Raw genomic sequence first — 12,678 nt, 5'->3', positions numbered from 1 at the left:
ATGCTAAATGAGCAGACTTCTCACTCCGGTGTTTTTTCTTCACACAGTTTATTCATGCAGCTTTCATCACAAGATTGACATTCACCACGGGAAAAACAACAGTTGCACTGTCGCCATGGAAATCCCTAGTACACAGTCTGCAAAGCATTTTGGGTATAAAAACAATTTATTTCCCCCATGCTGGCTCCAGTGCATCTGAGGACGGAAACAATGATAGCTACAGAGACAATCCAGCCTGCAGGACCCGCGCTCTGACAGAGCCTAGCTACCTGGCTAACAGCTATCACACCCACCTGTCAGTCAAAGAAGCCCCGTTTCCACCAAGCAGTCCGGTTTGGATCAGTACGGTTTGGATCAGTGATCCTGTTTGCGTTTCTAAAGCCTACCGTGCCCCCTTGTGGTAGGCGGTGAGTAATAGTGTTTTTGTCTTATTTGAAGTAAAAACTGTCATGTTTACTCAATAAATATATCATGGAGACTTCATTAATCAGTGTTTTCAGAAAAAACAAACATGTCCTCAGGCATTTATTTTTCAACTATTTTTATTTTTTTATTTTCATTTTTAATTTATTCATTTGTATTTTTAATTTATTTTTATCTTTAATTTATTCATTTATATTTTTAATTTAATTTAATTTTTAATTTATTTTTTTAATCTTTAATTTATTTAGTTATATTTTTAATTTATTTTAATTTTCAATTTATTTTTAATTTATTTATTTGTATTTTATTTTAATTTTGAATTCGTTTTTTTTTTTATTGGTTTTTAAGGGGATAGTGGAAGTCAGTGGAAACACAAAATGCGTACCATGCCGAGATGAACCGAACTAAACAACTCGGTGGAAATGGGGCTTAAGTCTCCTTCTCTTTAACCCTTAATCTGCTGTTTCTCTGTATTGGCTAAAGCTAACTCCAAACCAATCTCTCCTGTTAGAGTTGTATACCTCTGACTGAAAATCATTCTTGTCCGTTCTGTTTCATCTCAGTGTCGTCAGACGTCAGGATATGTTGGTGCCAACATGGCTGCCTGTGGATCCTGAGAACTGAACTGTAGCTTAGCACTAACCTCACTGATGCTAACTCTGCTAGGTTACAAAAACTATAAAAATTACAAAATGATCATGGTATCAAATGAACCTTTATGAATCAAATACACTGTAAAAAAATCCCTTCCCTAAAGGTCACATGGCACAAAGGGGAGGGGCCAGCGCCATCAGCTCCTGTCTCTACGGCTACAGGGGACATGCTTCTGAAGGGATTGCTACTTGCAGGCTTCATCTGGATTTATAAGCACCATTTGTACCGTCTTGATATTTAAAGGTCCACAAAGATCAAATGGTGATCGTCCATTTTTTTCATTCTGAATCAATAAATAAAGTTACATCAATACTGAATCAACACGTTAAGACTCTGAGCTGGTCCTGACCAAACCTGCAGTCTCGCTCAGCCAGTCTGGACTAAATCAGATCAATACCAACACTGATCAGGACTGAACACGTTACTACACCACAGGCTGATGTTCCTAAATATCATTATTAATATTATGACTATAATAGGGTGATATGTTGATGCATGATGATGGTGGTTCAGACTGACACTTACAGAGGAGGAATACTAACCAGGAAGAGATTATCCAGGAAATAGATAGAAATGTCATGTTAGTATGAGTGAGATCAGCTCTCATGAGTTCGTTTACAAAGCATAATCACTAAAAATGAAAAGTACACAAGACGTACTTCCTTTAAACCACTCCATGAACTGCAGTAGTAGTTTACTACTTGAAATACTAAAGTGTTTAGAGAGTGTTCAGAGAGCTCTGACAGACAAAGTGAACAGAGCTTCAGATCAAAGACAGATGAGATGAAGTTATGTTAAGGAAAGGAAGTAGTTGTAGTCTCTTAGTTACATTTAGTTGTAGTTTCAGTTGTTATGGTGTTGTAGTTGTAGTCTTTCAGTTGTGTCACTTGTAGTTGCAGTCGTTACGTTGTTGTAGTTGTAGTCTTATAGTTGTAGTAGTGTTCGTAGTAGTCTCTTCGTAGTGGTTTTTCAGTACGGCAGCATTTGCAGAGTTGGTTGTCTTGTATTTTTTTAGTTTACAGAATTCAGAAGTAGTTGAAGAATTATTATTATTGAAGTTTATTTAATTACTGTTTAGACTTACGTCAAATGAGCCAGTACTATGTGTGGGGTTTCCCACCAAAACTCTTACGTTTGATTTTTATCAGCAGCAGGGTTGGTTTAGGGTTGATTCATAATTTACTTACTTAACCTTCTACAGGTCAGATTGTTGTAAAACTGTAAACTACATGAAGTAATTCAGTTGAACTCTGATGTCAAAGCCACAAAGTTTGGAAGTGTGAGCTAAATTAACAGGTTGACTCATCACTTAGTAAGAATTCTCGAAAGATCGACATCTGTTGCTGTGAAACTGAAAGAAACAGCTCGATTCTTCTCTACGACAAGGATGTGATATTAGATCTTCCACCAGGTGGTGCCACAATCCTCTGAGTAGAGCGGCGAGGTATATGGTCGTCAATCTGAGCTCCTGAAAACAAAGAAGGAAAAAAAGATTAAATGTCTTCATCACATGTTTGTACCAAGCTTTTCATGTGCGTGTTTGTTCTGCTTATGTACCTGCTAAGGTGAACCCAGACTGATGCAGGTTTCGGGGACCAGTCAAGGTTTTGGGACAGGGGGGCCCCCGAGTGGTTGGAGTGGGTGGGACCGACTTTGTCATACTGATGACATCATGAACTGGGCCGTCGTAGTTTCCTCTTGGAACGCCCCGAGCTTCAGCCATCTGAAGAAGAAACAGAAACTAACGATGAAGTTTCATCAACCAGTTCATGCAGACCAACTTTCAGTTCAAATAGACCAAACTAGAGAGATCTTGGTCAAAGGGTTTGATACTTCACCTTTCAACACTTGGTTAATCTGTCAGTTCAACTGTAGGTGATCTTGATAAACACAAAACAGACTCCCTAATCTGTCTACTGACTCTAAACACCTGATCTCTGTCAGATGGTTAGGCAACAAGAAAGTAAAGAGGTGGTGAAGAGGTTACAAGGTTTACGAGTAGGTCAGCCCTAGTTGAGCCATCAACCAAAAAATTCTGGTGAACCAGTCGGTGAGGACGTGTGTCCGATGGTTAACCTGGTGGTTGGTTACCTTGCTGCGGGCCCGGATCCTCTTGTAGACCGCGTCTGGAAAAGCCTTCCTAGGGATGAAGCGTCCAAAACCTTCGGAGACATTAAGTTTTCCATCCTCCAGAACAACTCGACCTCCGCTGATCACCATCGATGCCGTGCCCCGAAACTCCAAACCCTCCAAGATGTTGACCTCTACAGTCTGCACACAGACAGGTGTGTGAGGAGGAGGAGGAGGATCAGTTCATGATGAAGGATGAATGGACACTGATCATGACGAACAATGAGTTCTTACCAGGTTGTGGGTCTTGGCAGAAACAGTTTGTGTCTCTTTTGGATTCCAAATGACAATGTCAGCGTCGGATCCTACAGCAATTCTCCCTGAACAACAGAAGATGAAACATTGTTGACAAACTTCAGGACGACAGTTCCACCTACAGGTGGAAGGTTACCCTTCATCCAGACGGTCGTACCTTTACGAGGGTAAATGTTGAAGAGCTTTGCGGCGTTGGTACTCGTTACTGCAACAAACTCGTTCTCATCCATCTTTCCTGTGGACTGTAGAGACAAATAAAAACAAGTCAAGAAATATGGGAGCTCTCATTGGTTAAAGTCTGGATCTGAGAGTTTGATCAATCAATCAGTCAGATTGCCAGCCAATCAAGTGATTAATCAATCCATCAATCTGACAGAAGCTTTATCTGAGAGGAACACTTTGAATGTCCGCATTTTTATCTTGTGCTGATCTTACCACAGCTCTGTCCCACACCACGGACATCCTCTCCTCAATCCCATTGGTCCCCTCCGGGATCAGAGTGAAGTCGTCTTTACCAACGGCTTTCTGGGCTGTGGAGAAGCTCGCCTGAGCACTGGATGTCACCTGAAGGTCTCCACTGGAGAAACACAACTCAAATTTATAGGTTGATCTACTTCACATGAAAGCCTCAAGGGCTGTATTGACAGATGGGCGGAGTCAAACGTACCATGCTAGGAGGGAAGTCAGGTACTGTGGAGTGGATGGGTCAGGGTTCAGAGGTGGGCTCATTACGAATGCAGCAGCTGTTGCCCAGTCTTTGGACCAATAATGAGAGCCGTCTGTGGCCAGGCTTGCTGTGATTGGTTCCCCGTACACCACCATACCTGGAAACAAATACCCATGTTTATTTCGACATGGTTGTTTGTTTGGCTCATGAAGAGCACCAAAGAAGGGCTCTCGATGGACTGTCTCACTAAGAAGGACCATCACTGAGCCTATGTCTAAGGCTGTATTCAGACCAGAAAAGTCCTTTGGTCCACTTGTTTGGTCCAGACCAAAAGCAGACTTTATTTTTTTCGTTTGGTGCGGTTCATATTCAGATTGTACTTTTTGCAAGTGGACTATATTCTGTAAACACATCCAGGTGTGTGAGGATCAGTGCTCTCATTGGACAGCACTGACAAAGGGCGGCACACAGAGTACAGACCTGGAAATGGAGGTAAACATGTGTGTTTGTGCTCTTATTAGAGCTGCTAAATCATTTTCAGTTTCAAGAGCAGCTCCTTCAAAGCAGCTTAACAACACCGTTTACAATGTAGGAACAGGAAGACCAATGATCGCAGCAAGGAGGCGCTATGCTCTGCGTGTCCTGACCCACAACATGCTAGCAACAGCGTGGCTAAACAGAAGACGGAGGAATCAGGTATGAACCAAAGACGGTTAGGTTACGGTGGCTCTATAGGCCCAAAAGGCGCATGTGTTCTGTAGTTAGTTCGGATGGACCTTGGTTTGTATTCAGACCTGCACTGGAGGACCACGAACTGCACCAGAGTTCGTTTGGAAGCGGACCGAGACCTCCTCAAAAAGTGGGTCTGGGTCCGGTTGTTTGGTCCGCACCAGGGTTTGTTTGTGTCTATTCACACCTGCATGAAAAGTCCGCACCAGCGTGGAAAACGAACCCTGGTCCGTTTAAAGTGGACCAAACAGTCCAGGTCTGAATACACCCTTAGATTCCCTGATACTGATAGGTTCGTCATGGACTCTGTCCAGATCATGTTGGTATGATGAGCAGAAATGTTGTTTAAAGTGAAACTAAAGTGGGACTCGTGTATTTCTCAGAGCTGTCTCTCAGTCATCTTCATTAAAATTATCTTATTACTGACAGTGATCGAGTTTTGGGCCAGGCTCAAAAGTCAACCCTAGGACTCTGTTGGTTCGTCCAATGAATGTGAGAAAAACAGATCAGCTTCAATCTGACACTTGATAATCCAGATGGATTATTGCAGGAGGGATGGAAAATGATGTCACCTCTCTTCCTGGCTTTAGCGATGACATCAGCAGCAGATTTGCTCATCACCTTGGTAACATAGAGCGGACAGTTGGCCTGTTTGGCAATCGTGATGGCTCGATACACGGCCTCTGTCTCCACCTGGAACAAGCACACAGCAACACAACAGAGTCACAGGTGTGTCACAGGTGAGATGGATTTCAGTACAGGTGTGTCACAGGTGCACTTACCTCCTCAGGGTGGGACAAAACATGTCCCTCAGGTCCTGTGATGCCAAGACAAAGAAGTTTTTTCTGTTCCTGAAAGAACCCCAAGAAAAACAAGTAATGACCCTTAAAAACAAGTGTTAAACAATATGAACCAGTGTGAACATGTGAAAACTGTATCAACAGGAACAAACCAGTCAAAACCAGTTTATAATAATAAAAGTTTTGATAATTTAACTGGATAAATGAAATAACAATAACAATGATAATTATAATAATGAGTAGACTTCATTACCTCATCGATGATGTCACCATTTTCAGCGTGAACCTGTGCGATGGCTCCAAGATCCCGGAGGACCCCGAACGCCTCATAGAGCTGAAACCATGAGAATACGATGCAGATGAAAAACTGATGTGAAACAAAGTAAAACCTCTCCTGCACCTTTAGACGGCTGTTTACCTGAGAGTCCGAGCTCTGATACCTGTCTTTGTAAGCCATGAAGAACAGGAACGAGTTCACACCTGAAACACAAGAGCTACAGGTAACACAGAGGTCGTCTCCTGCCAAGCTAATCGGTCTGAAAAGGCTTTGTTCAGTCTCTGTCGTTAATGGATTATCAGTCCTCTCACCTTTATCTTTGACCAGCGTCTCCAGCTCCTCGTACAGGCCGTCGTGCCATCGCGTGATGTCCAGGTGAAGAGAGAAGTCGCAGCACGCCCTCTGCTCTGCTGTCTCCTTCCACTGATCGAACGCAGACAGTAAACTAGTCCCAGGCTCCACGAGCACATGGTCAACTGAACACAGCCACAGACCAATAATCAGGTTATCAATAATAATCTGGTGGATTATAATCTCAGTGAAACATTATCACAAAAATTATTATTGATTATTTTTCACTAAAAGTGCTTTTGTTTAAATAAATACCTGATAATTGATTATAGATAATAATCTGACTGTGAGTTATGACCTTAATCAGAGTCCTCTGTAATCTGCATGTCGCTAGTAGTCATCTACTCAGAGAAATAATTCATTCTAATCTGATCTGATTTTTTTTCAACAATATTCTGAGTGATGAATATCAGAGATGAAAAGTAATCTAAATGATAATCAGAATAATCAAACTGATGTGGAGATAAATTATAAAAATCCATATACTATGATAAACTGAGTTTTTTTATGATTGTGGTCAGTTATTTGATGATTGTGGTCAGTAATCCGATGTTTGTGGTCAGTAATCTGATGTTTGTGGTCAGTAATCTGATGTTTGTGGTCAGTAATCTGATGATTGTGGTCAGTAATCTGATGTTTGTGGTCAGTAATCTGTAGACTGAGGTCAGTAATTTGATGATTGTGGTCAGTATTCTGGGGATTGTGGTTGGTAATCTGATGTTTGTGGTCAGTAATGTGCAGATTGTGGTCAGTAATCTAATGTTTGTGGTCAATAATCTGGAGACTGTGGGTAGTAATCTGATGTTTGTGGTCAGTAATCTGATGATTATGGTCAGTAATCTGACTGATGGTGGTCAGTAATTTGGTGTTTGTGGTCAGTAATCTGATTTTTGTGGTCAGTAATCTGGAGATTTTGGTCAAAAATCTGATTTTTTTGGTCAGTAAACTGATGATTATGGTCAGTAATCTGACTGATGGTGGTCAGTAATTTGATGTTGTGGTCAGTAATCTGATGATTGTGGTCAGTAATCTGATGTCAGTTATCTGAAGATTGTGGTCAGTAATTTAATGTTTGTGGTCAGTAATCTGATGATTATGGTCAGTAATCTGACTGATGGTGGTCAGTAATTTGGTGTTTGTGGTCAGTAATCTGATTTTTGTGGTCAGTATTCTGGAGATTTTGGTCAGCACTCTGATTTTTGTGGTCAGTAATCTGATGATTATGGTCAGTAATCTGACTGATGGTGGTCAGTAATTTGGTGTTTGTGGTCAGTAATCTGATTTTTGTGGTCAGTAATCTGATGATTATGGTCAGTTATCTGACTGATGGTGGTCAGTAATTTGGTGTTTGTGGTCAGTAATCTGGAAACTGTGGTCAGTAATCTGATGATAGTGATCAGTGATCTGGTGATTGTGGTCAGTAATCTGATGTTTTTGGTCAGTAATCTGGTGATTGTGGGTAGTAATCTGGAGATTGTGGTCAGTAATCTGGTGATTGTGGGTAGTAAACTGACTGATAGTGGTGGTTCCTCCGGACAGCGCAGCGCGGCTCCCACTGTAGAAGTCGTCGGAAGGGTTCAGGCCTTTTTGCGGAGTGAGCAGGTTGGTGTTGGCGTCCACTCCTCCAGGGATGACCAGCTGACCATACGCGTCCACCGTCTTAACTCCAGCTGGAACAATGAGGTTCTCCCCAATCTGTCTGATCCAGTCACATGACAGGAAGTGTGATGATGTCAGAGAGAAGGTAAAGAGAGCCATCTTTGTGACCTTCACTAAAATTTGTATATTTACTTGATGGTCCCGTCCTCCACGTAGACGTCAGCGTAGAACGACTGGTCATCGTTGACAACCTTTCCTCCTTTGATGAGGAGACGGTCGCCCTAGAAACGGACAGAGAGGATGCTGGGTAAAAAGGACTTCTTTAGAAATTTTCTCAATGAGTTAAATACTTCAATTATGAATATTCAGAGGATTTCAGAGGCTTGTTCTGAAGGACAGAGTGAGCAACTTCCTGGAAAAAAAAAATCCCTGTAGAAACATTTAAATAATTTCAACACATCAAAAAAAAGTTAAGATGAAAAAGAGAGTACGGATTAAATAAATTCATTCTTACAATGCAAGAAAAACATTTCAGATTATACTAAAGTCACAATTTTTATTACAACGGCTTTGAGGAGCACAACAAAATAACAATGATAACATCGATAATATTGACAACAATAATAATCACATTATAAAAAACAACAGTAGTGTTCATAATAAGATGATTTAAGGTTTCTTGGTTTTCTTTAAAAATCTCCAAACTTCCAGATCACAATCTTTCCCTGCAGGTTTTTTATTTTATTTATTTATTTATTTATTTATTTATTTATTTATTTATTTATTTTTACTATTTTTATTACACAGGTTTTATTTTGAGTATTTGATTTCTACAAAGACTTCTTTGCATCGCCTCTGTCATTTTAACTTGAAGCATTAAATGAACATTTATTAAATGTAGATTCATTTTTTAAAATCTCTCCTACACCCAGCTCTGCTGCTCACACGTTTCGGTGTTTTTTGGTGATCTCTTTGACAAGAGAAACATTTTCTTTGTCTTATTTTGGAACAGAAAGGCGGAAATTTACATTCGTTTATCATTTTATTCATTACTAATCATCCACCAGCTACACTCATTAAAACGGAGAGAAGCGAGCAGAGCCAGGGAGATCGGACAGGACGGGCCAAGGTGGTCCGAACCGGACCACAATGGACCAGAATCGGGTAGTGTGGGTCAGGATGACAGCCTGCAGGAGCCTGCAGCGGCTGAGGACCCGGCCCGGCTCAGCCCCGGTAAAACACCGGCTCTCGGTGATTGACATGCGGAGCTGCAGCATCCGCCTCGCCGGGCCGACATCCTCCCACTGATGCTGCTAACCCATCCCGTTAGGCCCGCCCTGCCCGGCTCGGCCCGGTTCGGCTCGGGTTGGACCTACCGCGGGTCTCGTGCTGTTCTTCTTGTTCTGGAAAGACATCCTGAAGGATCCGTTTGTTTCACACACACACACACACACGCTCTTCTTTTGTTATTCCGTCACTGCCCAGGTCAAACACACATTACACAAGCAGACGACTTCCGCCGCGGAGCTTCAAAATAAAAGCTTCTGATTTCTAAAGGTTATGTTTTTAAGTTTAGGAGGTAGGAGGTATTCACACATGCTACCGGAAGTTCAATTAGTGCACATTTTTGTCTTTATGCTTTACACAGGTTTTATTGTTGGAGTCCATTTTGAACTTTTATTTTTTATCAAACTATAAAATTAATATTTTTATACAGACACAACGATCTTAAATCACTAACCCAAGTCTAGAATAGTTCTTACAATAAATGGTTAAACAAATAAAATAAATTTAAAATTTGAAGACTGTCATCACCTGCTGAGGAAACAGGCCACGCCCCCTGACCCAGAAACAGCCTGAGTCCCCTTTAGCATCTATCAGGAGTTGTCACTCAGATTTAAATCCTGATTCTGCTTTCTGATTGGTCGGTTTAGTACCTCTCCTTCCCCTCAAAACCTTTTTCCTTTATCAAAAATAATAAAATAAAACACTAAAGCAGTTTTCTGCTCAGGAATGAAACCAAATAACTAATATTTGACAATCTAAAAAAATATAACGTGCTTTACTTTTATTTTGCTTTGTTGTAATTCAGATTTAAAATTAATGAATAAAAACAATTTTCAATATTGTATCAGTATAATAGATTTCAAATGAAGCTCTTTTCCTCTTTTATCTGTCAAACTTTTGGGGATAAGTCAAAAAGTGTTGTTAAAGAAACGCAGAGTTATTTTTAAACAGGATAAAGAATAAATCAAAGTCACCTCTCTCTTGCCGTAGTTTTCTCTGGAATGTCCAGAGGGAAACACCGCTGCCCGGCCGCCTCCTCTGCCCCCTGCTGCTCCTCCATCATGGCCATCGCCCTGGGTTTGAGCTGCTCGCCGTCGCTGCGACCGTGGACTGAAGGACTCAAAGTTCAGAGTTTTGTTCTCGAACGCTCCTTCAACGTTGCAGAACATCCCGCCATACTTCATCCGAGGGCGAGGAGAGTCAGAGCCAAGACGTGAGAGGAGTGAACAGCAGTCATCGCTCTGAGAACTCCCCCTTTCAGACATCATGGATACTCTGATCCAAGAGCAGGCAGGGCGAGGAAGAAGAGGAGGAAGAAGAGGAGGAAAAGAGGCCGAGGAGGAGGGGAGGGCTGTGACCTCAAAGTCAGACAGAAAGGAGCTGATCAGACAGAGGAAGAGGAGAGGAAGAGGAGAGGGTGGAGCAGAGAGAGGAGGAGGAGGAGGACTAAAGATGTTTCCAAAGAAGATGAGCTTTATTACTAATCACCCCACCTCCCATACTACTGTAGAGACCAAAGGTACGAGGAGCAGAGTGCATGCTGGGAGCTCAGACAGCAGGTTTCACCAGGAAGACGATGAAAAACTGTGGGTTCAAATGATCACGTGACAGAAATGTTCAGGTCAAAGAAACACAAAGACATTCACAGCAGCAGTCCACACACACACACACACACACACACACACACACACACACACACACACACACACACACACACACACACACACACACACACACAGGTCAGTGCTCATTACTGCAGCTCTGAAGCAGAGACAACTGAACTAAATTTCTCTGCCTGTCGCTTTTCATTTAAGTCACTGGACTTACCAACACACACACACACACACACACACACACACACACACACACACACACACAAGGTCAGAGACTGTACAGTGATGTCAGCATGTATCCCTCATGTTTTGAATAGTGCCTGTATTTATTATCTAGATGCTGAGGAACCTGTAGACTCCAGCCCACGCTGTGACCTTTGACCCCGCTGTACCTGGGATCAGACACCTCAAATGTTTGTCATAATTCTGCACAATGCCAACTCTGTCAGCTTCAAGGAAAAAAAGATAAGTGTGAAAGCTTCGTGCTGTCCAGTTTACAAACTATTTGATCTCAGATTTATGTAAAAAGTGAAAAACAATGTACACAGAGCTAATGGTGATGTGCTCAGACTGTGAGCTAATTGCAGTAGGCTCAGACATAGAGTTGCTGATGGTGGTGGGCTCAGACAGAGAGTTGCTGATGGTGGTGGGCTCAGACAGAGAGTTGCTGATGGTGGTGGGCTCAGACAGAGAGTTGCTGATGGTGGTGGGCTCAGACATGGAGCTGGTGATGGTGGTGGGCTCAGACATAGAGTTGCTGATGGTGGTGGGCTCAGACATGGAGCTGGTGATAGTGGGTTCATACCATAGACTATAAAACATGGACGTATTCTGGCCGATGTCACCCGTCTGTTTCTGAAACGGAAAATGAAGCAGATCGGCTAAAGCGGCCATATTGGTAGTGGCAAAGGCTTCGCCTACAGCCATAGGGCCTTTTTCAAACTGCCCCCTACACACTCTCCCTACCAGCTACCCCTCCGTTTGCGCGTTCTCGCGGAGTGTCCGCCACATTAAGGGCCATCCCAAACCGATTCGCGGGGAGGGGTAGTGGGCTATAAAACCCTCCACGAGCGAGTCTGCACCGATGCCGACTCGCTGAACACGTGCAGCGCTAAATTGTGTCCGGTGTCAGCCATTGAGGAAGCAACAGACAAATGTAAGTTCCATGCATATGCCTGCACAAACACTGTAAAACTAACACAAATATTTCATGATTGTCATGCAGATGTTCACAACTTTAGATGTGCGTGTTATTCATTAAGGTCTGCCTTGCATTTGTTTTGACAGTTCGTGTTTATTTGAACGTTTAATATTTACAAAAAACAAAATAATTTATTAAAGCGAGAATGAATCATGAAAAAATCTTCAATAAAATAACAAATGCAGCCAAAGAAGCGTGAGAGTAAGTTTCTTTTGTATTTTCTATGTTATATTTTCTTTTTTTTCTTTGTTTATCTGTTTCCGCCTGAGATCGAGTGAAGTTTCTGTCCCAAAGCTGTATTTATACCCTACACCCTGATGAGGTGAACTTCATTCAGCTGCAAGTGTGAGTCCATCACTGAGTGCACTCCGTGATGGAGGGGGAGTGTGTAGGGGGCGGTTTGAAAAAGGCCCATAGGGCGCCGACCGTCACGTGACCCTCAGCTGTGCTTCTTATTGGGGGAGCTCGCAATCTTAATATCCTCTGAACGGCCGAGTTAGAAAAAAATTCACCCCGTACAGTGGGAGCCGGTAGTAAAATTAGTGATTCAGACAGGAGACATTTTTTGAACCAGGCTGTAAATAGGTTAATTTCTGCTTTGAAAATGGCTTTTTTTTGGCTTGGTGTGTTTGTGACTTACGCTACTTCCAGAGTCAGCCTCAAGCGAACACTGGAGAAACAGCAGATTTTAG

The 12,678-nt window shown here is 42.2% G+C and overlaps 1 protein-coding gene across 2 annotated transcripts; it reads right to left on the bottom strand.

Annotated features, from left to right (window-relative positions):
- Window positions 1–33: 33 nt before the first annotated feature.
- dpysl4 (dihydropyrimidinase like 4) lies at window positions 34–9,398 on the bottom strand. 2 transcript variants are annotated; one of them, XM_074663510.1, is made up of 15 exons: window positions 9,262–9,398; window positions 8,078–8,166; window positions 7,801–7,985; window positions 6,247–6,411; window positions 6,077–6,138; window positions 5,912–5,992; window positions 5,641–5,709; window positions 5,431–5,551; window positions 4,130–4,286; window positions 3,898–4,039; window positions 3,620–3,704; window positions 3,442–3,527; window positions 3,169–3,348; window positions 2,635–2,800; window positions 34–2,545 (listed from the first exon to the last, which is right to left on the bottom strand). In XM_074663510.1, exons 1-15 carry the CDS (start codon window positions 9,298–9,300, stop codon window positions 2,454–2,456), a joined length of 1,719 nt encoding a protein of 572 aa, XP_074519611.1. In that variant the 5' UTR covers window positions 9,301–9,398; the 3' UTR covers window positions 34–2,453. The 2 variants fall into 2 exon arrangements, with proteins under 2 accessions (XP_074519611.1, XP_074519610.1); XM_074663509.1 differs by having other exon boundaries at window positions 5,912–6,138.
- Window positions 9,399–12,678: the final 3,280 nt, after the last annotated feature.

The sequence above is a fragment of the Halichoeres trimaculatus genome, unplaced genomic scaffold (assembly GCF_033239565.1).
Source record: "Halichoeres trimaculatus isolate MK-OKI-2021-1 unplaced genomic scaffold, fHalTri1.1 fHalTri1_scaffold_23, whole genome shotgun sequence".
Classification (NCBI taxonomy): Eukaryota; Metazoa; Chordata; class Actinopteri; order Labriformes; family Labridae; genus Halichoeres; species Halichoeres trimaculatus.
This window is presented reverse-complemented; position numbering and strand designations above follow the sequence as displayed.

Excerpts from the sequence above, each read along its gene's own strand:
- dpysl4 (XM_074663509.1), bottom strand. The coding sequence starts at position 9,300 with ATGTCTTTCCAGAACAAGAAGAACAGCACGAGACCCGCG. Across the intron at positions 7,986-8,077 it reads GTGGAGGACGGGACCATCAA|ACAGATTGGGGAGAACCTCA; the intron begins GTAAATATACAA and ends TGACTGGATCAG. Across the intron at positions 2,546-2,634 it reads GTCTGGGTTCACCTTAGCAG|GAGCTCAGATTGACGACCAT; the intron begins GTACATAAGCAG and ends CTTTGTTTTCAG.